The sequence below is a fragment of the Morchella sextelata genome (genome assembly GCF_020137385.1).
Source record: "Morchella sextelata strain SCLS chromosome Unknown scls_4, whole genome shotgun sequence".
Classification (NCBI taxonomy): Eukaryota; Fungi; Ascomycota; class Pezizomycetes; order Pezizales; family Morchellaceae; genus Morchella; species Morchella sextelata.
Genome location: NW_025408619.1, coordinates 1,661,251 through 1,685,867, shown reverse-complemented (window position 1 = coordinate 1,685,867; position 24,617 = coordinate 1,661,251). Strand labels below are relative to the sequence as shown.

The 24,617-nt window shown below is 49.2% G+C and overlaps 7 protein-coding genes across 7 annotated transcripts; 4 read left to right on the top strand and 3 right to left on the bottom strand.

The window, feature by feature from the left end:
• Positions 1-548: 548 nt before the first annotated feature.
• H6S33_010343 (uncharacterized protein) lies at positions 549-962 on the top strand (the record flags this gene model as incomplete). The annotated part of the gene is made up of 1 exon (XM_044841718.1): positions 549-962. One exon carries the CDS (start codon positions 549-551, stop codon positions 960-962), a length of 414 nt encoding a protein of 137 aa, XP_044697486.1.
• A 1,366-nt stretch (positions 963-2,328) lies between these two features.
• Positions 2,329-2,634, bottom strand: H6S33_010342 (uncharacterized protein; the record flags this gene model as incomplete). Its single annotated transcript, XM_044841717.1, has 1 exon — positions 2,329-2,634. One exon carries the CDS (start codon positions 2,632-2,634, stop codon positions 2,329-2,331), a length of 306 nt encoding a protein of 101 aa, XP_044697485.1.
• A 2,475-nt stretch (positions 2,635-5,109) lies between these two features.
• On the bottom strand, positions 5,110-7,434 carry H6S33_010341 (uncharacterized protein; the record flags this gene model as incomplete). Its single annotated transcript, XM_044841716.1, has 5 exons — positions 5,110-5,816; positions 5,871-6,022; positions 6,102-6,841; positions 6,907-7,040; positions 7,113-7,434. 5 exons carry the CDS (start codon positions 7,432-7,434, stop codon positions 5,110-5,112), a joined length of 2,055 nt encoding a protein of 684 aa, XP_044697484.1.
• Positions 7,435-9,229: 1,795 nt separating this feature from the next.
• H6S33_010340 (uncharacterized protein) lies at positions 9,230-10,279 on the top strand (the record flags this gene model as incomplete). The annotated part of the gene is made up of 3 exons (XM_044841715.1): positions 9,230-9,533; positions 9,615-9,685; positions 9,740-10,279. 3 exons carry the CDS (start codon positions 9,230-9,232, stop codon positions 10,277-10,279), a joined length of 915 nt encoding a protein of 304 aa, XP_044697483.1.
• A 4,673-nt stretch (positions 10,280-14,952) lies between these two features.
• H6S33_010339 (uncharacterized protein) lies at positions 14,953-18,410 on the top strand (the record flags this gene model as incomplete). The annotated part of the gene is made up of 4 exons (XM_044841714.1): positions 14,953-15,414; positions 15,477-18,158; positions 18,219-18,333; positions 18,391-18,410. The coding sequence occupies 4 exons, from the start codon at positions 14,953-14,955 to the stop codon at positions 18,408-18,410; spliced, it is 3,279 nt and encodes a 1,092-aa protein (XP_044697482.1).
• Positions 18,411-21,411: 3,001 nt separating this feature from the next.
• H6S33_010338 (uncharacterized protein) lies at positions 21,412-22,323 on the top strand (the record flags this gene model as incomplete). The annotated part of the gene is made up of 4 exons (XM_044841712.1): positions 21,412-21,756; positions 21,854-21,889; positions 21,953-22,205; positions 22,274-22,323. 4 exons carry the CDS (start codon positions 21,412-21,414, stop codon positions 22,321-22,323), a joined length of 684 nt encoding a protein of 227 aa, XP_044697481.1.
• A 402-nt stretch (positions 22,324-22,725) lies between these two features.
• H6S33_010337 (uncharacterized protein) lies at positions 22,726-24,495 on the bottom strand (the record flags this gene model as incomplete). Its single annotated transcript, XM_044841711.1, has 5 exons — positions 22,726-23,065; positions 23,137-23,636; positions 23,690-24,007; positions 24,073-24,144; positions 24,232-24,495. The coding sequence occupies 5 exons, from the start codon at positions 24,493-24,495 to the stop codon at positions 22,726-22,728; spliced, it is 1,494 nt and encodes a 497-aa protein (XP_044697480.1).
• Between the last annotated feature and the right edge of the window lie 122 nt (positions 24,496-24,617).

Here is a 24,617-nt window from a genome sequence, read left to right as displayed (position 1 = left end):
TTTGAGAAACACTGTATTGTAGTACTATATAGATAGTAGAATTATTAGCAACATTAGCAGCAACAATAGTAACAACCACCCACATACACTAACTCCATTTAGTTTTCGCAAGCAAAACTTGCCTAGTACCACCCTTCCCAGTCGAGTCGAAAATAATTCCCCAAACAATCGCAGTTGTAACCTAGATCTTGGCATCTCAGATCTTAATATTTTTCAACCGTAACATCACACACACACAACACACACTAACCACATTGAGTTTTATTACAATTTTCACTACGCTAGTCATTTTTCAAATACCACAACGAACCACCCCCCAAACGATTTCAACCCACCAATTTCAAGTTCACGATAATTCTCAAAAATAACTTTCAAGATGTCCATCTTGAAATGCAAACCCCCCACCATAAAAACGAATCGCCCATGGCCTCTTTTCAAACCAAACCAGCCAACCAAAACATCGTCGTCAGTACCAATAAAAACAACCAAATATTACTACCACTATACTGACCCAATAACCAAAAACCCAAACATCCAACTCCCCAACCATGACCACCCTCTTCGACGAACTCTCCACCCCCACCACGGCCCCCACCCCGCCCCCACAACCCCCCACCCCCACCCACCGCCGCCCCACAAAGAAGACCCCCGCCTACCGCACGGCCATCATGCTCCTAGACGACTTCCACGCCACCCTCTACACGCTCATCACCGCCGCGCTGTCCGCGCACCCGCACTGCGCCGCGCTCGCCGCGCTCCACGCCGACGCCGAAGATCTGCTCAACGCAGGGGGCGACCGCTGCTTCGTGTACAAGGCGGGCGAGGACGTTGCGTACGATGCGGACGTGGCGCTGCTACGGCGCGGGATTGAGGGCGTGCGGTATGGGTGGGGGGTGGTCGTTGTGGAGGGGTTTTGTGGGTGTGATGAGGGTGTGGAGATGGGCGGGTTTGAGGAGAGTTAGTTGGGTTTATCGGATTGTATATTATTGTACTTGTTGTTGGTTTTATTTATTTATTGTTGTAGAAGTTAGTTAGTTACTGTGTAACTATATGTAGCTTGTTAGATAGCTGGTAATGATCAAGCGCCGGTTTATCCGTAGTAGTAGTAGTAGTAGTAGTAGTAGTAGTAGAGTAGTAGTAACATAAAATACCCGCCCAAACAATCATTTCCCCCTCCCACTTACATAACCCATGACCTGCCTCCCAACGTGCACCACACGCAACCCAAAACACTTCCAGAAGCCCTCCTCTGTCCCGAACCATCCCGTACCACCGCTGCGGCTGTCTCACATGACACCACCAGCAAGCGCTCCGGGTCACAGCCACTCTATCGCACACCCCGTCCGCAGATCAAACAAAGGTCACCGCACCCGAAACCAGGGGCCTGGTCCCCCAATATACACCACTCTACACTTTACACTACACTTCCTACATACTAATACATCACTATACAGCCACCATACCACCCCCTCGACCCGGGTGCGGAAATTAATTTCTCCTTGCCCCTCTCCCCCTACCCCCCCCCCCCCCCCCTGCCCCCCTAACCGACGTATCGATACGCATTGGTATGTAGCGGGGGAGGGGCACTGAGTGGAGGTGGAGGGGTGTTGCAACGAACAAGGCACAAGGCAAAAATTTAAAAAAGCTGACATCAAGGCGGAGAATTAATTATCTAGCCAGCTATAATGCTGAAACCGTGGTGAGGCGATTGCTTACGCGTATGAAGCGCGCGAATATTCCACGGGCCATTGTAGGTACGGGATAGGGTCTCCTACCACTCACTCACTCACTCACTCACTCACCCCTCCTCCTGCAGGGCTCCTAGCTAGCTATAGCCCTACACCTATATACCTCCTGTCCCCTCTACTCTACTGGTACTTACTGGGCCTTGGGTGACGTGCTGGGTGCAGTATGCAGCTGCTGGGTGGAAGAGTGGATGAGGGACAATGATCGGGGTACATATTTTCGCCAACGGTTTTTTGGGCTGGGCCTGGAGAGGCAGCTGTATGCTATGCAGCAGTGCAGGGCGCACAGACGACGACAGAGAGAGAGAGAGAGAGAGAGAGAGATAAAGATAGCACGCCGCGCAGCGCACTGGTGGGGAATTGATAATTGATCTGATTTCAATTGCACTCCAGCGCGGACAGTCGAGTGGGTAGGAAGGAAGGAAGGAAGCAATTGCCATATCTGCAATCTAGTAATAGCGATAGTAATAGCAATAGTCAACATATCAACATCAACATCCACTCCACTCACTACTCTACTATTCCCTCACCCCTCCTTCCCCTCCTCCCCCCCCCCCCCCCCCCCAACCAACCAACCAACCCACTACCCCCTCCCCGCCATCTCCCTCGGCATCTCCAGCCCCACCCTCCTCGCGCTCAACCTCACTCTATCCTCCGTCTCCCTCCTCAGGCTCGGATTATACCTCTCCAGCAGCGTCGCATACATTCTCTGCGCCCTCAGATAGCGCACCAGCTCCGCCGCCTCCACCGTGTCCACTCCTTGCCCCGAGGCGCGGAACGAGTCGCGCAGGCGGGTGTGCAGCGGCGTGCGCCGGGCCGCGATGGGCGGCAGCTCGCGCAGCAGCGCGCGGTAGAGCGAGCGGAGGTGCGGTGGCGTTGGGGCTGCCATAGGTGGGATTGTGGTGTGGTGGGATGGTATGGTGTGATGTGATGTGAGGGTATTCGAAGAAGAAGGTGGATGGAGGTGCTCGAGATGGGGATGCAATTGAGTTGGGAGTTTGACTGACTGACTGACTGACCGACTGGCTCTGCGCTCTCTCTGCCCGCTGCCTGAGTTTCGTTGTCTTTGCCCTTCTTTGCGCCCTGCAGTCCAGCCAGTCAGTCAGATCCGCGATCGCTTGGCACCAACCAAGCAACCAGCCACCAACCAAAGCGCATCTTTCCTATCACAACTCCTTCCTTCCTTCCTTCCTTCCTTCCTTACTAAACCCGCATCTGTCAGTCCCCTAACCCTGGGTCATGAGATATCACCAACCGCAGCGCCCCAGCCGCACCACACAAGCAAGAAACAGGAAACACTCCAGAGCAGCCAACACCGGCATCAAAAGAGGGGAAAAAACCGTTCCCTGGGGCCCGTCCATCGATCGATCTCCATCTGCCCCTCCCCCCCCGATCCCCCGCCTGCCTGTGCCTGCCTGTGCAGCTATACTAATACAAACACAACCACAACCACAGCTACAAATCTAATAAGTATATAGATATACCGATATGCAATGTGTTATTTAAAGGTTTTGATTGGCCAGGTTTGAGGGGTTTTCTTTTTCTCTATCAAATATGTTTGTCAGTAAGTAGATATTCTATCAAATATGTTGGAGTTAGTAGATATTCTATCAAATATGTTTGAGTCAGCCAGTAGATATTAGTTCCAACATACCTTGAGTCAACCAAATAGTATATCAGATATGTGCACAGGGCATCTTGGGGTTTCAGTGATCTTAAGCGTTGGTAAACTGATATTGTTTAAGCCATAACAGTTCCTACTCCGGCCAAAGGCCGGAAAATGCTTGTATATAGCTACCTATATCAGCTCTCGCTTTACGAGCGTGAAGCGTCCAGCGCGGATCACTGCGCTGGCGATCTCTCCCCCTCCCACACTCCACCACTTTGACAGCAGCCCACCACCACCCACTAGCCAACTCGGCCGCCGCGCCGATCCCTCACTCACCCTCACCCTCACCCACCCACTCCCCCTCACCCTCACCCTCACCCTCCCACTCCCCCTGACCACTCCCTCACCACTCACCACAGCACGCCCCCCACCCACCCACCAGGCGCCTCCCAAACTCGGCCGCCTCCAAGCACAGCTCCCAAAGCGGGGACGTTTTGACCTCCCATCTAGCAAACACGGCCAACCAGGCACGTAAGCCCGCACGCCGTCTCAGTCCCAGTCTCAGCCTGTTTGCCTCCCTACCTTCTCCAAGTCCGTCCAACCTGCTGCCCAGGCCAGTCAAGCCTGCTGTCCAGCCCAGACAGCGACATGCGGGCCGGCCGTTAGACACCCACCGTGCCAGGCCCATCCATCACAGTCTGACCCTCCGTGCGTGCTCAATACTCAGTGACAGTGTGAGTGAGTGATTGAGATCGCCGTCCGGTGCCGTCCGTCCATCAGTCCGTTCAGGCGGCATGACCTGACCTGACCTGGCCTTTAGAACTCAGGTTTCTGTGTCCACTTGCTTTGTCCGAGCGAAGGGAAGCACCATCCAATCGGCCAAACACCACCCAGCCAACCATCACCATCAACAGTCCGTCAATAGGATCACCTAACCCAATACCTACCATAGACAGCATCTTGACAGTGCCAACTCTCTCTCTGTGTCTCTGGCTAGCTAACTACAATAATGATTACGACAAAGTCTCTCATCATGATGATGCCCACTCCCCAATCCTCCCCCTCCAATCCCCTCCCTAGTGCCTACCCCCAACGTTAACAGCAAACCCGCAAAAGAAACACCCCCCCCCCCCCCCCCACAAATGCCCAACAAACAAGAACAACCCACTCGACCTCTCGGAGAATATTTTTTCTTCCCTGCCCTTCCTCCACCACTCCACCACTCCATCACTCCACCCTTCCGCCGTCCCAACCGACGTCCGGACGCGCGGAAATACCCGCACCACTCTCATTGACCCACCGCTTGTGAACCCTAACCCCATTCACCCGGCGGGGCCGGCCAATCATGCAAAAAAATACAAACGGGAAATATTCCCCACCAACCCACACGGGAAGAAGACACAAGATCACATTGCAAATCACAAAAAGGAAGGAAAGGAACGATTGTCACAAGGAAACGAGGTAAATCTTTATTATTTATTTTACCCCTCCCCCCCTCTCCCTACCTCCCCCGATGGCCGGATAGCCGCGCGATAACCTACGTAGGACCTAGGTGTATACTCATAACCTACAGCACAGTATACACTACATCCGGCAGGAGCGACAAACGCGGACAGAGAAAGAAAAGGAAGAAAAAAGAAAAAAGAAAAGTTAGACAAAGAGGTATCAAGCAAAGTCCGTGTATCAATCACTCCTCAGCCACATTAGTCCATCCACCCACCCATCCATCCATCCATCAATCCCCGCCGGCCCCAACTACAGCCCGCCCATAACCGCCAACACCAGCGCACCAACCACAACCCCCATCGACGCCCTCACCGCCACACCCGCATCTGGTATCCCGCTACCGGCCCCTCCGCCGCTCGAATTCCCCGACCCCGAACCACCACCAGTTGAGGGTGTCGCCGGCGGCGTCCACTCATCGGTGCTATTATACAGCACGCCATTAATAATAACACCCCGCGCCGCAGCAATCATCTGTATCTGGTCGACCGTGCACGTTGCGATACTCCTCACAAAGCACTGGGGCTTGAATGGGTCTGGAACCTGCAGTTTATCGTCTGCCACGCTGTCGCCACTGGTCGAGTAGATATTGTTTCCCTCTGTGTTAATCGTCTCTCCCGTCGCGAGCGACTGCCCCAGGATCGCGCGCTCAAACAGCACGAATGCCGTCTCGGGCTGGTACGACGGGACGAGATGGCCGGCCTGGTAGATACGTGTGAACGAGAAGTTACCGTGCTGGCGCACCTGCCCGCCGACGTACGAGGAGTTGATGCGGACGTCCTGGTAGCCGGCGGCGCGGAAGGCATCACTGTCGGGGTATGAGATGTTCAAGGAGACCGACTCGCCGCCCATGTAGTTACAGATGAAGTCGCGGTCGCCGTAGAGGAGGGCGACGCGGACGTTGCGCTCCAGGAGGTAGGAGATGGCTTCGGTTTGGCCGCCGCGGACAAAGTCGCCGGCTTAGTGGCCGTTAGAAGAGGTCAATGATCGATGCGCGGGATATGTAAACTTACTCTGGTCAAATGCTTCGTAGACGCCCCCGTGGCTCTGGGTGTAGTTTATTGGGACACCAATGGCCTCCTGCACGGTGGCGTTGTTAAGGTACTCGAGATAAAAGTACCCCGGGAAGGGGTCCTCCAAGTTATTAGCGATATCATAATAACTCCTACCGGTCCACGCCCATTAGTACCCACAGTCTCCAAGGAAAAAAAAGGTAAATATATACAGAGGAAAAAAAAACTCACTTTGAGTCATTATACCAACTGTAATATCTAAGAATATTACACTCATTGTCGGCCATTTGACAAATATCATTTGTCGCCTTGTGGTTTCCATTATTCATCGGATCAAACTTACTCACGCTCTCCCTGCACGCATCAATCAAACTATCGCACCCACCATTGGCATGAAACATTTCCAAGAGTTGATCCCTCTCACTCGCGTTGAGAACCTCAATCCCATACGGATTCTCATTCGCATATATCGGATAACTCGGCGTCTGCAGCTTTGCATCAATGCAGCCGTTGATGATCCCGAGCGTCTCCAGATGCAGCTCAACCGTACTCTCCTTATCCAGATCCCCTTTATCACGAGCCTCGTTCTGCTGCTCAAAGAACTCAAAGAACGACGGCCCATACTTGCCGCCGTAGCTCTCGGCAAACAGGTTGATACCCGTGCTGTTGGGATTGTACTGCGGAAAGTTGGTGAGCCAAGCCTGAAGAAAATGCCAGGCAGTGCGTGCGGCGATGGCAGTAGTATTAGCAGTCGAGTTGGCACCGCTGGTGGGGAAAGTGCCGTTAATGAGGGCAATTTTATCGTAGAACTCGCCATAGAGAGTGTCGAACTCGTCGTCGGTGTAGCCAAGGTCCTGGTAGGTTTGGAACTCAGGGGGCGCGACTGTGCCCGTTATGTAGTTACCGCTCGTGTCGACGAGCGGAAGTGTGCCGTTTGTAGGAACGTCGTAGGAGTAACCAACTTTGTTTGGCTGGGGGAAATCATGAGCTATCACTCATACACATGAGGATATATAACGGGTCTGGAAATACCAACCTGATCCAAAAACAACATATTACTCGCACGATCCCATCCCCACTCCCTCGGCACTGTATGGATCGACTCCCTCCCCGCCTCCACCACCGTACACGGCCCCGACTCCGTAAACATCCCCACCATACTCGAGCTCCCTGTCTCCCAAACACCAATTAGCACTCGTCCCACCCACCAGCCACCATCCTCACAGAACACAAAAAACTCACCCGGCCCTCCATTCAACCATATCGTCAACGGCGCGCTCTCCGGATTCTCCCTCGCCTCCACAAACCAAAAAAACGAATTGATCGGATAGTCCTGCACCACGTCCGGCGCGAGCGTTCCCGGCGGCATGTGGATATGCCCCGTGAACTGCTTCTGGTCCGGGTTCTGCGTTGCACATATCTCCGATGTCGGGTTCTTGTAGCGGACGATAATCTCCTTGTTGTACGGCGTGCGGAGTTCCTTCTGGCCCCTGACGGGCGGCGGATACCCGTACTGCTGGGCGTGGGCGAGGGTTGTGAGGACGGCGAGAATGAGGGGCAGCATGCTGGGCGGTTTACTGTTGCTGCTGCTGCTACTGAAGGAAGGGGGGGGGTAGCGAGGGGAGTGAGGGGAATGAGGGGAGGGGGAATTAAAGGGCTCTAATAGAGGGTCCCCTGGTTACACGGAGAGAGATCCCGAGGAAGAAAGCACAGCTCAGAGCGAGGCGCAGTGCAGGTGGGACTGCGTTTAAGCTCAGCCAGTACTTACTTACCTTGCTAGTAATGGAATGGACGGGATGGATGGCCGATTGGCTGTGGGCGAATGATGGGATGATGATGATGATGATGATGGATGAGGGAGAGTGTTTAAGGCAAACACTCTCCACTCCAACAGTTCTCTGTCCACAACTTGGGTAGGAGGAGAACTACATGTACCTACACACATGTAGCTACCTCGCGGCTGCATGCTCTGTAACAGGGGGCCGGGTCCGGGGGATTGCCTTGTTGTGTAACATCGCACCGTCTAAGTCTCTGCCTGAGCCAATCATCGTGCCACCTGTCTCACATGGCAGGGGTCCCGTAAAGGAAAGTAGCCAGAGCACCCAGCCACAGAGACTAGAATACGAGGAGAGGCAAGTACCTGGGTATTCTACTCAGGAGGGTCTGCTCTACCTAGGGAAGGTACTCTAGACTATGCAGATGCAAATGCAGTCTAAGCATGCGCCGCGGGCTGAACGCGCAACAAAGTGTCCGAGGGATCATTGGAAAGGCATTAATTAAATTACATAACTTGGAACCCCAGATCAAACTGCACTTTGAATAGAGTAGAGAACAGGGGCAGGCAGGTAGGCAGAGTGACGTCTTATATGTAGAGCCAAGAGTATACTCGTATTTTCCTGACGTTTGTGGACGCGACTGATATTGCATGCCATACAAAAATAGGCCAAGCTCATGATTTTGGGTGTATGCAATAATGGCCCAGTTCAAAAACGTCAGGAAGATACTAGTATTCCCATGTATGATACCCGAAAGTGCATGCAGAGCTCTATCATGAGCTCTCACTCACGCCCTTAGCTGGAATCAGCTAGGCTACACACAGCTACTAATCAACTATCAGTTAGAGTAAAGGCCCCCACCCCATCGCATCTCCACACTCAACTCCACACCCGAGCCACAAGCGAGGTCTTGGCAGGGACAGGGGCTGCTTGCAACACAACCACAGCGCCAAGGAGCCGCGATACTCAACAACTGTCGTTTGCAGCCAAAATCGGGCTCTGCGCGCGGTATCGCCAACGTCAATACTGTGACTATGCCTGTTCCCATGATGTCTGTATATCATAGCACAGAGAGTCTACAGCGTTAAGCATCACTCTAGCCCAGTTGTTCAAGATGCCTACTAATAATAATCATTACGCGCTAGATATCAGGCCCCATGAGCTAGCTAGTACAGAGCTATCCGCACTGTACCAATTATGTGCTTCCGCATACCTCCCTAGATCTAGAGTGCAGACTGTACTTGCCTAGACCGCCGCCCATATCCCGCTCCCAATTCCCCAACCGCAAGCAGCGGAGGCAGGGGTTCACCTCGCGCAATGGCTGCCTGTCTCTCTCTGCACTGATCGCTCTCCGCCGTTCCATTGCGCGATCCACAACGTCACCATCACGTCTACCCATCGATTCCGGCCTTACGTCTATCCAAACCGTCACGGTTCAAAATCTAAAAATCTTCAAATACTCCTCTGTCCTGCCCCATCCTGCACATATCAATAATATAACACCAACATCAATCACATATCAACCCCCCAAACCAATAAACAAACTAATCCAAGTTCCTCAAGTTAAACCCACATATATCTAGGATGCCCCTCCTCTCCACCCTCAACCCCGCCCTGCGCACCCTCCTGCCCACCATCGGCTTCATCTACGCCCTGCAAACCGCTGTCGCCATCCCCTCCATCATCTTTCAGACCGAGCGTTTCTACGACCTCTCCGGCTCACTCACCTATCTCTCCTGCACCCTGCTCTCCCTGTACTTCCCCGCCTACCGTGCCCGCAGCCTTGCTGCCGCTGAGGGACTGCCGATACCTGTATGGCCTGCATTCACCGACTTTCATCCCCGCCAGCTGATACTCAGCGGGCTTACTGCACTGTGGGCAGCTAGATGTATGTGCTCGTGAACTTGCCTCGAATTCTACACTAGTTGCTGGTTGGGAGGGCGGAGGCTAACAGGTGTCAATGATCAAGTGGGTAGCTTCCTCTTCGACCGGGTGCTACGGGACGGTAGTGATTCACGCTTCGATAAGATCAAGAAAAACGTAACCCCCCCCTTTCCCCACTCACCTCTCCATACCCACTAACACACACCCCAGCCCACCAGCTTCGCCATCGCCTTCTTCGCCCAAGCCACCTGGATCACACTCGTCTCCCTCCCCATCATGGCTACCAACAGCCTCCCCGCCGCCGTCCTCCGACCCCTGCGCACAAGCGACTACCTCGGCCTAACCCTCTGGGCCAGCGGCTTCCTCCTCGAGGTCGCCGCTGACCGCCAAAAGGCCTCCTGGACCGCCGACAAGCGCGCCAAGAAGCACAGCGAGGACTTCCTCCACACGGGCCTGTGGGCGCTCAGTAGGCATCCAAACTACGCCGGTGAGACGACGCTGTGGATCGGGAGTGCTGTGATCGCCGGGCTGGGTGGAGGGCTGGCAGGTGGGGTGGGTACGAAGTTTTACGGGGGTGCGGCGGTGGGGGCGATGATGAGTGCGGTGAGTCCGGCGTTTACGTATTGGTTGTTGACGAGGGTGTCGGGGGTGCCGTTGTCGGAGAGGAAGTATGATGAGCGGTTTGGGGGCAGGAAGGAGTATGAGGCGTGGAAGAGGAATACCCCAGTGTTTTGGCCGAAGCTGTTTTAGAGTTTGGCTTTTGCAGGTGTATTGTAGTTTCTTTTTTGTAATTGTTGATTTTGTTTCTTGCTTCGGAATACATTTGTGTTGCGTTGAGGTGTTCGGTATACTGCTGTGATTGAGAAACCGAATATCTGGTTTGGTGGCCGAGTCAAGCGTGCGAGTGATCATCTGTGACGAGGAGCGTTGTGATGAACGATAGAGCCGGTTGAAGCAATGTTCACCTTAGACCTCGGCACTGCTGCGTCCCGGCCCGAAAATAAATATAGGTAAGAGTCATCCTGTCCTTTGTTACGGCAATTCGATCACGTTGTTCTCGGCGGAGTTGACGAATTCCATTGTGTAGTTGCTCACCCGACATAAAGGGTTGTTATCCCTCTAGTCATAGCCAGCTGTCTTAGGCCAAGGTAGGTGAGCTCAATATTCATCATTATTATGGAGCTTTTGTAAGTTATTCGAGCGTACTTACGTATGTATATCTAACTGTGAGTCCGTGAGCATAACGTATACGTAGAGAGAACGCAAAGGATAATACTGATATACATGTAAGCCAGTAATGTAAGTAACCCAAAGCATCCCTATCTGTTTCTGTACCTTTGCGCATACTCATTCCCAGCAGATCTGTGACTCGCAGCCTACAACATCTTAGCTCAGCTGCACATGAAATAAACACAAACGATCAAATGAGCAACAGGGAACGCGGGCCCCATATATGAATCCCCATCATTAGTTTCCAACCGTCTAAGAAGATAGTCGGACAATCAATCGCCGTGGTATGTATATAACATATACACCAAGTATGCCATGGCGGCTAACTGCACCAGCAGTTCTTTTTTTTTTTTCTCAATGAGGAGCGCTCGGATACACTAGCCGGACGCCTTTGGCCAAGATCCATCACAGACAGCTCCGTAGAGTGATGTGTCATGAATAACTTGTAAACTAATAGTATCACGAGCTGGATGTGATGAAATCTGATTGCTGGAAGTACTCACTGGGTACGGCGGGGTAGAATATGCTATTCGGAGATACACATAGCTCAAATACCGCAAAATTTGAGAACATTCGTTGCGAGACAGGAGGGTATAAGCCAACCAGAGGCAGTACTCTTTGGGTATTGATATGGAAGTTTTGGTGTAGAATTCCCCTGCTGAATCACACCGACCTTTCTCTGATGTTTCGGTATACGTATGCAACCTCTCGTAAGGTATCTATTTCTAGTCCCTGCCCGGAAGTCGAAAAGGACAGCTAAGGAGAGCCCTACATATACTACAAGGCTGCCGCGGTGACATCCCGAGTCTAGAAAATCTTCAAGTCGACTCACGTGATAGACCAAATCAGGATTCTGATTCTGATACTGATTAACTAATATCGAGTTAATTATTAATGAGATTAGTGAGATGGACGCACTGACGATTGAAGAGTGTTGTCAAGCTTACTGTGTGCATAAACGCCCCATAATCTTGGCAGAACATATATTGCTCCTCCTCCGTATAGAGCGTGCCTGAATTTATTTTGTGAAATTTTAACTCATGCGTACGTGTTCTAGCCCGGACAACTCTCCGGCGGCTTAATTGGTGGTCGAGTGATCGTCCGTGACGAAACCCATGGTATGGCACGGAATGCCTTAAACCTCGTCGTTTGGTGGAGGATGGGGGACGCTTTTTGCATGAGATGAGGGACGCAGGACGTTTTTTTATATCATAAATCCGGTGCCAAGAGCATCTCCTTCCCTTTATCCGGCATGGAATAGAAAGCCGGTTCAAGAGGCCTTACATATAGTTTTGATAATGATTAAAAGTTTTGAAGAACACTCCATGTTTCCCCCCCTGTACTGAGAGAGTTCAAGGAGTTCCGAGGGCTATTACACGCATATTAGATCTCATAGATTGCACGGTTTTTATCGATTATGTTTTTTATAGCTCGCTTTTTATATCTCTGGGCCCTAATCCATATATGCAAAATATGACTTATCCTATTTCTTGGAAGCGGCACTAGAATAACTCAAGTGCTATTATTTGCTAATTCGGGGGCTCGTGACCAGCTAAAGAGCCGCAACTTGCAAGACATGGTAGCGACGTGGGGGGGTGTCTGCAGTGCGTCTACCCCGGACGATCTGCCTAGGGTTTTTGCCGAACCCCCGCGAATCGTTTTGAAGTCAAATACGGTCAAAGCGCTGATCATCTTTTCAACTCAAGAAATGAAAATGTCCCCACGATCGTTTTGAGCACAGTACCCAAGATGGCATCGGTATCTAAGGCTAGACAGAACAGGCCTAGTTACACATAGGACATGAAGTTATTTGGCAGTTTTAGTTGGATGAGAGTTGGGATGGTTTTAATTGAAAGGGTTAGCCACAGGTGGTCGAGACTACGCACGGGTCCGACAACGGATTTGAAACAGTTTGCTAGATCGTGATTCGCCTGGTTCGCCAAGAAATGACTCATGGGGTAACTTCAAGAAAGGTGTCGAGTGATTTTTCGTGATCGATTGGAGTATCATCCTGTGATGAGTAGGCAGGTTTCAAGGGAGATATGGAACCGTCAAAGACACTTGTTATGCTTGTACGGGTTCCTTAATTTATGTAGACAGTAGATTAGTGGTGAATATTTATATCGAAACTTTCTCTAAACTTACTGGATAGTAGTATTAGTGGAGTACTGTCTAGATGGCTTGTCGAATAAAGAGGCGCGTATAGCAAGTCGGTGTCGTTGGCCGTTGAAAACGCCATGGCGAGATTTAATTATCGATATCCTGATGAGTGCCGGGAGCCGAGACATGGTGCAGTTGCCAGCACTTCCAATTCCCTTTCCTTGTTTTTAGCTCACTCATAAAACTAGCACTCCCGTAATTATTCGTCTGCACTTTCGAGTTTTCTTCTGATAGTTGCGTAACTCCGACGTCGAGAGATCTAATATTCAAAGAGCTAGAGGTTATTATATACCCCTAGTTACCCGGATTATTGTTGTTCCTGAAACTACAAACACCCCATGTACTTGTGACTCTTGCGTTGGTTGCCGTTATTGTACTAGACACGCGAGTGTGGGGTTCTCAAGGTTCCTCTGTCCCTAGTTTTCCAATTCCGATTCCCCATGGAATTTTCATAATTTGCCTATCCGATATTCTCAGTCAGAAATCAATCGTTGATTTATGAATTTCTCGCTAAATATTTTCCCGCCAGCCAGAAACCGGACCGATGACTAGCTAGCCGGCGGGGAGGTGACAAGAGAGACGGATATTTTCAGCGCAATCATTTCCTATTCGGCACTTATTCATCGCCGATGTCTGCGGGCCATATCAAGATGTTATGTAGCGTGGGGGAGTTATTACTTTCTCATTGCCAGAACAGCCATTTAACGGTTTTAGGGCACAGAGGTAAGTTTCGACTTATCAATGAGCAGGTACACATGTTTCCCCCTCGTCGTGGATAGCACAAGAGAATGGTTAGCACCATTGGACGATGCAAGGGACCAAGACATTGGAAACCGCCGATATTTGGGTTCAAGCAAGGTTAGGGTTCAGGTTATTATTAACATCGATGTTTATTTACCTGGAGGGGGGGTGTCTGATTTTGCTGACGAACAGTTTGATGATTTTATCTAGGCCGTTTGGCAAGAGATTTTCAGCCAACTGGAAAAGACGAAGGCGAGGCGAAAATACCTTAGCAACAAAGGGGGGCGACGGGGAAAAATTGGCAGTTTGGAGGGTTGGGATTACCGGGTATGGCTAGTTTAGGCCTAGAGGAGATGGTCGTTGCTGCTGTTGCTGCGAGTGGAGATTCGGAGGAACATCCTCGCCTGTGGTGCTGCTGGTCCCCATTCATTTTCAGCGTTTGCCTCGCATATCTATTCCCCTCACTCTTGATTGCGTTGTGATTCTCCTGGTTCTGTTATGTATATTACGGATTTTTGATTTCTTTGGGCTACTTTGTTGATTACCTGCACTGACAACGGGGAGGTTGATTGAAAGATCGTTGAATTGTGGAATCAACAGGCCTAGGCAGAACAGTACGAAAGCGAATAAGAGAAAACCTCGAGAGAAAGATATAGAGAGAAGACCAAGAGACAAAAAGTGGAGATAGGGACGAATATTTGAAAGGGAGGAAAGGGAGAAGGAATCACGAATCCAACCATCTGCACACAACTCAAAAGCCGTAATCGTCTGCTTCCTGCAGTGCCGCAGCACACCAGCAGCGGCCGGCATCTTCTCTCCCCTCCTCGTTCTCCTCCGTCACCCAACACTACGAGTGGCATACCCATACCTACCCACACCCCCCCTTTCCAGTTTTTCGTTTCTCGTTTCCCTTCCTTGCCTCTCTTGTTGCTCGGCGCCAGCCAGCGGATTCCTCCATCACACACTCTCTCACTCAACACAACCCCCTCCCCTCCCACTTCCCAATATCCTTCTCTCTGATAACCACTCTTTTGGATATTTCCTTTCTCTCCTACTCCATACCATCGCGGAGAGGCTGAGCAACGTCCCGTTACCTCAATAACACAACCATTTCCATCAACTTCTAGATCAAAGAATCGTTGATACCTACTCTAGACGTACACGAATCCTCGGGGTCCATTCGCTTTTTCATCGAAAACGAGCCCTGTATTCCCGAGAGATCGTTTTGCTCTCTCCCTCTGTACGACAATAAAAATAAAAAGGATATCATTCCCACACTTAAATCTCGTTCCATGGAACCGCCATCAGCACCTCATGTACATAACTCAGTCAGGCGGAACAGCCGCCATCACCAACAGCAGCAGCAACAGCAACAGCAACAGCAGCAGCAACAGCAACAGCCACAGATCGATATGTCTTCATCGGCATCGTTATCTTCGGGCTCATCATCAATAATACAACAACAGCATCAGAGATCTCGTCGTGAACCTCGCATCGCCCCTTTCTCATCTGTTGGGCAGTTCTCTTTTGCTCCTACAACCCAGACTACGGTAGTTACTACAACGACTACTACGACCATGTCGTTTCCACAACTGGTTATGAAACCACCCAGAAATCTTAATGAACTTGACCCGAAGGAATTCCCTTTGGCGGCTACTCCTACACCTTCAAACCTTAAAAGGTTATGCTTTGACTTGAATGGGAAGAGAACTCACTTTAGAGAGACCGATGACCCCGAACAGTCCGTTAGAGAGGTAAGATTACAATCGGCCCTGGATAAACTCATGGGTTTTTATTGATTGTGGACAAATACCAGCTCGATCAACTCGTATACAACCTCATCAAAAACAACGGCGTGATCAGGAAAGTGTCCCGAGGAGAAGAACATGTTGAGGAATCGAACCTTTTGACGAGTCCACCCACGTCAGCCACCATTCCATTTACCAGGAAAAGGCCTGCTTCCCCGGTGTCAATATCAGAAGCTGCTGAACGCGTAGCTACTATGCAGAAGAGTAACAAGCGTCGCCAAACCGGAAAACCGCGCATAGGGACCACAAGCCCAAAGGTAAACACACCATCACCTAGGAAACACCTGCGTTCCAGCCGAAATGCTACCCCGGCGACCCCCACACGTCCCGAGAGTCAGCCTCCTACCGCAACATTTGCACCCAGGCCATTCCGACCCGTCCATCAACAACTTAGTCAACTGCAAAATGCTCAGTCTGTAACGCCAGTCCAGACTCATCAGCAAGAGACACCACTAACATTATCCCCTCGCCTCGGGACCAAGCCCTTAGACCTGGATAACGAGGATGCTGTTATGAATGCCGCGACTCCAACCCCTGGAGAAGATGTTGATTTGGATGATGCGTCTGATGGAACGATTGTGGCTGCAACCCCCCCCGAAGTTGACACCGAGGCTAGGGCATCTAGTAACGATAGTGCGGCTCAACCTCTTAGCCTACCAAGTCCTAGCCTAAGCCCGGTTACCGCAGCATTAACTCATGGCAACAGCTACTTTTCGGCGATGGATACAGACGACATCAACTCACCACTTGAACTACCGCCGAGTGAAGAGGACATAATGATGGACGAGTCAACCCAGTTAATATTGAGTCCACGAAGAGAGCATATGCAACTTCAAACTCCTATGGAGCAATACACGCCTGGACTGATGGAAATTCCTAAAATGCTCGATTCCTTTGATGCAATGCCGTCAGCTGTCAAGACTTATATAATGTACCAACTGCTCCGCCGGTGTTCAAAGAGTACCCTCCAAACAGTTGCCGAGGTCGTTAATCCTGCGCTGAAATGCGACTTCCTGACGCTACTACCCCCCGAACTATCCTTAAACGTCATCAAGTATCTTGATGTTCAAAGTCTTTGCAATGCTGCTCAGGTGTCTAGGCGGTGGAGAGTTATCGTGGACTCGGACGAGTGGACCTGGAAAAAATTGTTTGACGATGATGGTTATGTCTTGGCAGAAGGAGAGCTGGATCGTGCAGTGAGAGAAGGGTGGGGATACCAGGATCCCCAGGGCAATGACGACTGCGAAAGGGATATTAATGCAGGTCTTGCCCCAAGTCGATCAGACCGTCACTCTAGTGGTGGTACCTCGGCTTTCACAACACCTCCACCCATTGGAAGGCAGAAGAAAAAGATCAATACTAGAGCTAACTCAAAAAGACAACAAAAGAAACGGGAGGCCGTGGAAACCCTATGCAAGGAAGACTTCAACGAAATAATATCTGAAATCATCTCAAATTCCGTAGGTCCAAACGCGGCGGCACATGCTGCTGAGAAGGCTGGATCAAAGGCTTCAGTTGGGCTGCCTTCGCTGAGGAATCTACACCTGTTCAAATCGATTTATCGCAGACACCACATTATCCGCCGCAGCTGGATTCGCCCGCAAGTAAAACCAAGGCATATCTCCTTCCGCGGTCACCAACGTCATGTAGTTACTTGCCTACAGTTTGACACGGATAAGATTTTGACAGGCTCTGATGATACCAATATCAACGTGTACGATACTAACACGGGCGCATTGCGAAACAAGCTTGAGGGACATGAAGGTGGTGTTTGGGCTCTGCAGTATGAAGGAAACACACTTGTATCTGGATCCACTGATAGGACCGTGAGGGTATGGGATATTATCAAGGGAGAGTGCACGCAGATATTTCATGGCCACACCTCAACTGTCCGTTGCTTACAAATCCTTATGCCGACCAAGATCGGGGTGAAGGCAGATGGCAAAGATCTAATTATGCCGAAAGTGCCTATGATAATTACTGGATCCCGCGACTCGACTTTGCGAGTATGGAAACTTCCAATGACAGGTGATAAGACCTATATGCCCGGAAGAGATGGACAGGATGGTGACGCCTTTTTGAACCCTAACAACAACCCATACTTTGTCCGCACCCTTTCTGGACATCAGCACTCTGTTCGCGCGATTTCTGCTTATGGAGATACCCTTGTAAGTGGTAGTTATGACTACTCTGTTAAGGTGTGGAAAATATCAACGGGAGAGACGGTTCACACCCTTCGAGGGCATTCCCAGAAGGTTTATAGCGTCGTACTGGATCATAAGCGCAACCGCTGTATTAGTGGAAGCATGGACAACTTGGTTAAAATTTGGTCACTTGATACTGGATCGCCAATTTACACGCTTGAAGGACACACTCAGCTCGTCGGTCTATTGGACTTGAGCCACGATAGGCTCGTATCAGCTGCTGCAGACACAACACTGAGAATCTGGGACCCGGAAACCGGCCAGTGCAAACAGACACTTGCGGCCCACACTGGAGCCATCACATGTTTCCAGCATGATGGCCATAAGGTTATTTCTGGTTCTGACAAGACGGTCAAAATGTGGAATGTGCAGACCGGAGACTTCATTAGAGATCTCTTGACGGATCTGAGTGGAGTTTGGCAGGTGAAGTTCAATGAACGAAGATGTGTTGCAGCTGTGCAAAGGGAGGATGTCACTTATATCGAGGTTAGTCCTCCTACCCAAATCTTATTTTCTTGGAGATCGCAGGCTAAAACTATATGGCAGGTGCTGGATTTTGGTGCTGCTAGAGATGGGGTTCCCGAAGAAAAGAGAGGACGCAGGATCGTCGTTGACATTAATGGTCGGGAAATTACTGATGGAAATGACACCATGGATGAAGGTAATTTATTTTGAAGCATTTAGTGAATGTAAAGCAATTACTAATCTAAATTAATAGGTGGTGATGATTTTGAATAAACCTACATTAGTTGTAACTTCCGCGAGTCGATGATATGGTGTGTTTTCTTTTGGGTTTGTTTCACGAAAAACTGAGAAGTTTCTATTTTTGAACAAAATTTCACGGCAAAAAAATATGTGGACGCCGTCTGCTCTGCAAGCAGCAAAGGATTGTTGCTTGGTGTACAAAGGATCCTGGAGTTTTTTTTTATGTTATTCCCTCTTCTTTTGTACGGTTGCGATTTGCTTATACGCCCGTTTTCGGGTCATCTTCTATATCCTTTATTTTACCATGTCTTTCTTTTCTGAGCATTGTTACGGACTTTTGGGGACATTGGAGGGCAATTCGGTAGCATGGAATTGGATCGTTGGAGATGTTTCATGGGGGCTTCTTCTTGCTTTATTCGTTATATCTTCGACCGTTGCTTCAGGGAAGGTTTCTTTTCTGTTTTTTCTTCTTTCGATTTTAAAGGTTGTAATTTCTCGCCTTTTTTGTTCAGGTCCCTTTTTTCTTTTACAAAATGGCTTCATCTTTGAAGACATGTCACGGTACAGAGTAAGTACCAATTCAATCTACGGATATTGGTTTCAGGCTTGTTAGTGACGAATTACGAGTTGAGGCTTGGGTCAGTTTTACACATGTACCCAGTTGTGGCTGTGATCTTTTTGGCGGTACAGTCTGAAATTGGAGTACAGCGGGTGTATTCATCTTTCTCCACATTCTATATTGCTTTTTTCTTGGTGTTTCTGTCAGGGTTCCATCGAGAGGAAGCAGTAATTTCCGTGGGGATTTATGGTATATGCGATGGTGTTTGAGATAGGCGGGGGTGTTTCCTTTTCATTGTGCATGTGGGGTTTGTGGGATACGTATGAACGTCGGACATGGGGGTATGTGGGAGTTTTTGTCCTCCCCCTCCCTCCCTTCGTTACAGGGGTGGGTTCTTTTGCTTTTATATCCTTTGATATCTTCTGCAGCTTTCCGATTTTTTTTCCATCTGTTTAGCGGGCTTTGGTTTCCGAGTGAACAGTTGGCTTTTTGCCCCACCACCACTTCTTCGTTGTCTTTCACTATTTTTCACACTCTTTTCCTTTTTCCTGTCACTTCTCTTGTTGGGTTGGAGGACGGGTTTCTATGCGATAAGCTAAGGAATTGGAAATGGCTGGTTGTCATTGGGGTGTCATTGGGGTGTGGTACATACTAAGGGGAAGACAATAGGATACCTAGGAGCTACTTATCACTAGCAAATGGCTGGACGAGTTTTATGTGTTGATCTGTGCATGCGTTGGCGTTTTTCATTCCTTGATGGTATGGAGACAGTAGGGGGGGGGGGGGGGGGGGATGCAAGGCTGTCATGGCGCTATCTTTAGATGGATGAAGACGACTTATGAGGTGCTGTTCAACGACGCCCATGTGCGTTTGAGACAGGCGAGTGACAACGGATGCTGCCGCGGTTATGCGGTTCACTTGCGAGACATACCTACTCTTGTCGACATATGTACCTATTCTGCTCTATATTTTTCCCATCTGGAGCAGTACATGTAATTCCGGGGGGGAAAGTACATAGATATCCAACAGTAACGATTTCTTTTTTCCTTTTCTTTTTCTAGTCTGGGGATATTTTCATGCGTCAACGATTTTTAACGCGCAGTCATGGATGGAGGTTATTTTTCTGCATCTATTGCTTTTTCGACGGTCTATGATAAAAGGTGTACTTTTTCGACCACAGCCGGAACGAGTCCCGAGGTGGTACAGCCCGCAGTTTCTGGCCTTCCTTACATACATACATACCAGTCATTTCCCCAGAAAGTAGTAATGATTCTTTTGGTGCTTTTCTTGCCGAGGCGTGTAAGCAGACATTCTCTCAAAAGGGCTTACCACGTGACGAAATATGTAGGGTGAACCTTGTTTCGTAGCGATATAATATACTACGTTATCAAAACTTTATTTCCACGACATCATTTTTTGGGTTTATCCTGGTAGAAATCAGACTCGTGACTTGAATCCCCAGTAATAATCGGATTCTCACAACTCACGCCTTGAACTCAAGAACCTTTTGGTCACTCTGGTCATCATTCTCGTGGGCATGGGTGCTAGTGAGTATAAAGAAACAAAAATTCAACAATGCTCAAACCCTGAAAAACAAAAAAATTGCGTAAACATCAAGTTGAACCAAATTTAGTTTGATCTAGTTTATAGGTACCGGGGCACATCATTCTACTGCTAAAGTAAGCTGATGCTAGGATAGTACTGCGTTGAGAGCATCTAAATAATGGAATAGGTCCGCTATTATTCTTATTTTGAATTCGAAGGGACATGTGTTAGATATCAATGGCGAGCATATATACGTAGACCCCGATAAATTTGTTTCGAGAGATAGCATATGAATCTCTCGGAGTCCTTCTAGAGTAATCTTCAAGCTTCGTGGAGAGAATAAATCCGAGTGTTTATGTATCGTAAATTATGTACTTAATCATACTGAGATCTTACTCGATGAATTTGAGAATGCAGGTCTACAAAACAGGGACGCAAATCGTGGAGACCTTCGAGATAAAAGGAAATATCTTTGGGAATCTTCTGCATACCCTGCCTAATTTAGAGAAGACCACCTTCCTGAATTTCACATTTCCGAGGAAGTGGAACGAAGTGATGAGTAGAGTACGTAGGGTAAAGTATTTCCCAATTGGTTGAATGGGAAAATATGTAGGGTAATATCATTGCTCCGACCCAATTATTACACAACCTAAAAGCCGAACTTTCTCGAAAACGCATATCCAAGATACTCTGTGGTAATAGATAATGCCCTGCAGTGCATTCAGTTCTGGACTGGGAACTATGTACGTAAAGCAATTATCATTGGCTCCCGGAGTTTATATGTTACACACGTGACATGCATGGTGCTGGTCCAATGTTTGAACCTCAAAATCTGAAAGATAAACACACAACCACAATCCACCGAGTTCTCCTCCGCTCCACCCTTTGCTAGGCTATTCTGACCCCATATTCTTTACGCTCGAAAGAAAGATGCCTGCACTAAGCCCACCATTCACCACACTCCTCGCGGCGGTCCTTTGTGCCATCGCCGGCTACTATGTCGGCAAGACCTCCGGCCTCCGCAAGGCAGAAAACATTCATGAGCTGAATGGAAAGGACACGGTAGTGCTTGATGATAATTTTGGCGCCGGAACAGATCGGAACACGGGTACCAAAGCTGTCGATAAGAAGGGGAAGGGAAAGGCCAAGGTGGATGCAGAGGATGACGAGGATGTGGAGTGGGAATCGGAAGATGAGAATGGCGAAGATGAAGAGGATGACGATGGGGGGGTCAATATCAATAAGTTTGAGAATAGCCATGAAGCTTGCAAAATGGTAAATCCTGTATAACTCTATCAGTTAATGAACAACGAGCTGAATTCTACCACTTGGGCTCAGCATGGATATGGCTGACTTCTCCCGGCGTAAGTAGGTTTTGATAGTCCGTACAGATCTCGGAATGACAAAGGTATAGCCCAATCTTTCCGCAATATCTCATAAGATCTATTGTGAAACTGAAACGAAAAATTAGGGCAAAATCGCTGCCCAGTGCGGGCACGCAACTCTCATGTGCTACAAAGCGTCCCAAAAGCATGCCCCGCACCTTGTGCGTGCCTGGGAAAATTATGGCCAGGCAAAAATCGCATTACAAGCCAAAGGCGAGGACGAACTTAATATACTACAAGCGCAGGCAATGAGTTTGGGTGTTGTCGCTAAGATTGTGCATGATGCGGGCCGGACACAGATCGCAGCTGGCAGTGCTACGGTACTGGGTATCGGACCTGGTAATATCTCTATCTGGAGATGGTTGAGTTAAGGAAAGAACTATTTACTAACAGTGATTGATACATAGCGCCCGTGTCTGTCGTGAACGAAATCTCCGGCCATCTAAAGCTACTATAGTGAGTAGGATGACTCGAGTGATAGTTGACGAGATGATTGTGCAATAATGCAATTAGAAAGAGGTGTTTTTCCGCCTTTGCTTTTTTTCGTATATCAGGAGTTTTGGGATTTTGCATCATAAAAGGGCCGCAAATTAGGAAGAGAAAAATTAAAGGCGATGTTACTCTGAAGACTACATAAAGATACTTCAAAATTCTTATTTGCTAATGGGTAAAAACTTCATGCACATACTCATGGTTGATCACCAGTAGTTATTTCAAATCCAGCATATTGGAATGTATCAAGTGTTTGATATATTCACAAGATAAATGCAACAAAAATAATTCACTGGTATCCACATAGAAAACTTAGTCCATACTATAATATGGGCATTCAAAACAAAATGTACAAATAACAACATAACTATTGTCCCGGTGCAATAAGTTTTCCCTTCAACCGAGCATCATGTTCCCATCCACCTGCCAGAGCCGATCCGCCGCTAGCCTGAGCATGGCTTGCCATTCTAGCCTCCAACTCTGGCCTGAAATGACGGATGAGTCCTTGCAGTGGCCAAGCGAACGCCTCACCCAAAGCACAGATGGTATGACCCTCGACTTGCTTGGTGAGCTCCTGGAGCATATCGATTTCTCGTTCCCTTCCTTGGCCCTTTTCGAAGCGCTCCATTATCTGTGCAGTCCATTTACTACCCTCACGGCAAGGGGTACACTGTCCACAAGACTCATGCTTGTAAAACTTAGACAGCCTATGAACACTTTGGGTTAACTACTTGCTAGGGATGGTGGAACTGTATGTGTACACTATTCGGGGAATTACCTTGAGATTGCTCGGACAACATCTGTGCTCTTATCCATAACAATAACGGCGGCAGTTCCCAAACCACTCTGAGCGTCCTTCAAAGCATCGAAATCCATGAGAACATCGTCACAAATGTTTTTGGGCAAAATAGGGGTTGAAGATCCTCCAGGAATAACAGCGAGCAAGTTATCCCATCCACCCCTGACGCCACCACAATGTTTCTCAATTAGTTCTCGGAGGGGGATCGACATCTCCTCCTCAACAGTGCAGGGGTTATTGACGTGACCAGAAATACAGAAAAGCTTGGTACCGGAGTTCCTCTCACGACCAAATTGGGCGAACCATGAACCGCCTCTTCTACAAATTGTTGGAGCAACAGCGACAGTCTCAACATTGGCGACAGTAGATGGGCATCCAAAAAGACCGACAGCAGCCGGGAAAGGAGGCTTCAAACGGGGCTTTCCCGGCTTTCCTTCAAGCGACTCAATGAGAGAAGTTTCCTCACCGCATACGTAGGCCTGTAGTACATAATTAGCATTTGATCATTGACGCATAAGTCGAATCTACCCACCCCCATCCCTCTGTGAATAAAGACATCAAAGTCATATCCAGATCCACAGGCGTTCTTGCCGATAAGTCCATCGGCATATGCCTCTTGAATAGCTCTCTGAAGCACAGTTGCCTCGTGGTAAAACTCTCCACGGATGTAGATGTAAGCTGCAGTAGCGTTCATAGCTCGTCCTGCAACCAAACAACCTTCAATGAGCTTGTGAGGGTCTTTACGCATGATCTCACGATCCTTGCAGGTTCCAGGCTCGCCCTCATCTGCGTTGACCACCAAGTAACGAGGAGTAGTTCCCTTTTCCCATCCAGGTGGGTTCATGAAAGACTTTTTTTTGAACATTAGCAAATTGCATCTTGTATGCATATCGATGCCGGAAACTAGGCGCATACCCATTTCATGCCGGAAGGGAACCCTGCCCCTCCACGTCCACGAAGGCCGGATGCTTTAATTTCAGAGATAATCTATCCCATACAGGTCAAGCGTTAGCATTTTATCCATCCCACTTGGCCAAATATCCAACTCCATGTAAAGAAGACATAGAAACATACCCAGTCGTGGCCCTTGAGCAGGATCTCTTTTGTCTTGTACCAATCACCATACTTTTTGGCAGTCTTTAGATCCGCCCCAAGCTGGCCGTACAGATTTTGAAAGATTCTGTCCTGGTCTGATAATCCGCCAAACTTCGTCTTCTTCGGTGGCGGGGCATCGCTGGAGGTGGCCAACCCACGCTGTTGAATAGCAGCGGAAGGGCGAGCCAGGCGCGATACCACTGCAACCGCCGAACCGGACGGGGTGTGCCGTGCTAGAAACATTCTCGACGATGAATAGTGGTGTTGATGTCAATTGAGCAAGCTTGGCTCTGCTGCGAGCCGGGGGAGGCGGAGGGGCAAAGTGTTGTTTAAATAGCCCGAGTCCGGATGTCCGCTTTAGTGAA